The sequence below is a fragment of the Echinococcus granulosus genome (genome assembly GCF_000524195.1).
Source record: "Echinococcus granulosus chromosome Unknown EG_S00078, whole genome shotgun sequence".
NCBI classification, from domain to species: domain Eukaryota; kingdom Metazoa; phylum Platyhelminthes; class Cestoda; order Cyclophyllidea; family Taeniidae; genus Echinococcus; species Echinococcus granulosus.
The window spans coordinates 20,416-22,168 of NW_020170458.1; the positions used below are offsets into that span (position 1 = coordinate 20,416).

At 43.1% G+C, this 1,753-nt stretch overlaps 1 protein-coding gene across 1 annotated transcript in view; it reads left to right on the forward strand. All coding sequences in view use genetic code 11, as the record gives it.

The window, feature by feature from the left end:
* Positions 1-1,436, forward strand: part of EGR_07458 (Abhydrolase domain-containing protein) — a gene marked incomplete at both ends in the record, with an annotated part of 1,801 nt that extends 365 nt beyond the window's left edge. The window contains one exon of the mRNA XM_024496707.1: positions 1,190-1,436. Within this exon, the coding sequence (XP_024348847.1) occupies positions 1,190-1,436 (247 nt within the window). The remainder of the gene's footprint in view (positions 1-1,189) is intronic.
* Positions 1,437-1,753: the final 317 nt, after the last annotated feature.

Sequence of the window (1,753 nt, forward strand, 5' to 3'; positions counted from 1 at the left end):
TTTTCTGCGCTGCACACACATCTGATGTAGCCTCAGTATTTGACCACGTCCGAAACCGATACCCAGACGCACCAATGGTGGCAGTGGGCATATCTCTTGGGGCGTAAGTTGCGATCGGCTTCTTTTCCTTAACACCCTCTATTACTTTTCATGCAATGGCTTATTGTTTTAGTCTGACTGTCGGTTGTAGTTGTGTAGTAAGCTCGGCGGTAATATTTACCATTGTCATGCTTTACAAATGCGTTTTTTTATTGTCACCGTAGATGGCCTTTCTGGATTCGTTGGTTATTTTCTGAAAAGTCTTTGCGAATCCCATATCTTTCACATCATTAGGATACGAATTTTTGTGCGACTTTGGTAGGGCTAAACCATCCTTTGCAAATAGTGCGGTGCATATGCGTGCCGAAGCAGCTGTAATGTAACTCTGCAGAAGGGTAGAAGTCAAATGATTATTGAAGGGTCGCAATGACCCCTACTCTTCCTCCCAAACTGTCAACCTTGTTGGAAGTATTGCTTTTCCAAAAGTTAGTCCTAACGACCTCTATTTTTCACAGTCGTTTTCTTACCAACCATGTGGAGGTTGTATCAGCGTGAGGTGGGTAATGTCACCCGACAAAATGTGTGAGGCGGTGTCTTTCTCCCATCATTCTGCATGGGATGTTGCGTTGCTTTGCATTGGTTTGTAAGAAAAGGACTTCATTTCACCCGACTGACTAGTCCAAGCAGGTTATGATGGAGGTCCAGTCGCACTGATCAGAATCAGCTAGTATTTTGGGGTATGTAGTAGGGTCCGAAATACGAGGAACGTGCTCGAGATTGCCCTGTATTGCCTGCATATCGGCACATTTGTCTGCGTTTCACAACTCTCTCTAGGTTGCAGTAAGTATTTGCGATTACCCGGTGCTCAAAAAGAACCCAATGCAGGGTTGAATTGCCGCATCATGGACGCAGTCAGATAAGGCTGGCATGCCATTAGTGTAGAAAGTTTTTGTATTTAGGGAAAACGAGGAAGTTAATTCCCAGCTTTGTATTCTCACTCGTTTTCCTTGCTCCAATGCCTTTTGAGTCACTTATATTTATTCAGTGACACATTAAGGTCCAATTTGAGCTTTTTTATTCTGACTTCCCCTTCATGTCTATGCAACGAATTACTATCACACATGCACATAAACGCAATTCCCATTTTCAGTCTCCTTATCTTCAACTACCTGGCAGACGAACCTCAAGATCGTAACAAGCCCTGTCCTCTAACTGCTGCGATGTGCGTTTGCATGCCATGGGATTTGCTGCAGACGTCTGACAAGTTGGAAAAGTCGTTGGACTGGTTCCTTTTCAACAAGCCTCTCATTCGTGGCCTACGTCGGTTGGTCATGCGAAATGCCGACGTGCTGTCGACGAAGTACGATGTTCCACGCATTCTGAAGGTACGTCGTTGATTACATTGTAAGTAGTCCAAATTCTTTGAGTAGTGCATTATGACATTTTAAGAAACCGGTTGTTGAATGTACGTAACGTGCGTCTTTAAGCCACGAAATATTGTTTATGAGCTGGGAGAGAAATTCGACTAATTTGTAGCAGTTTCATGAATATCAAGTCTTTAGTATCGTCGATGTAAAGAACATAAAAGGGACGGCACCTCTTTAAAATAGCGTTAAAATCAAGATTGATTGGTTGATATTAGCTCTTGACCATGTATCCAAAACCGTACGAGCGGGTTTCGGTCTAGCTTTAAGGTGCATTTATTTAAAAAGAA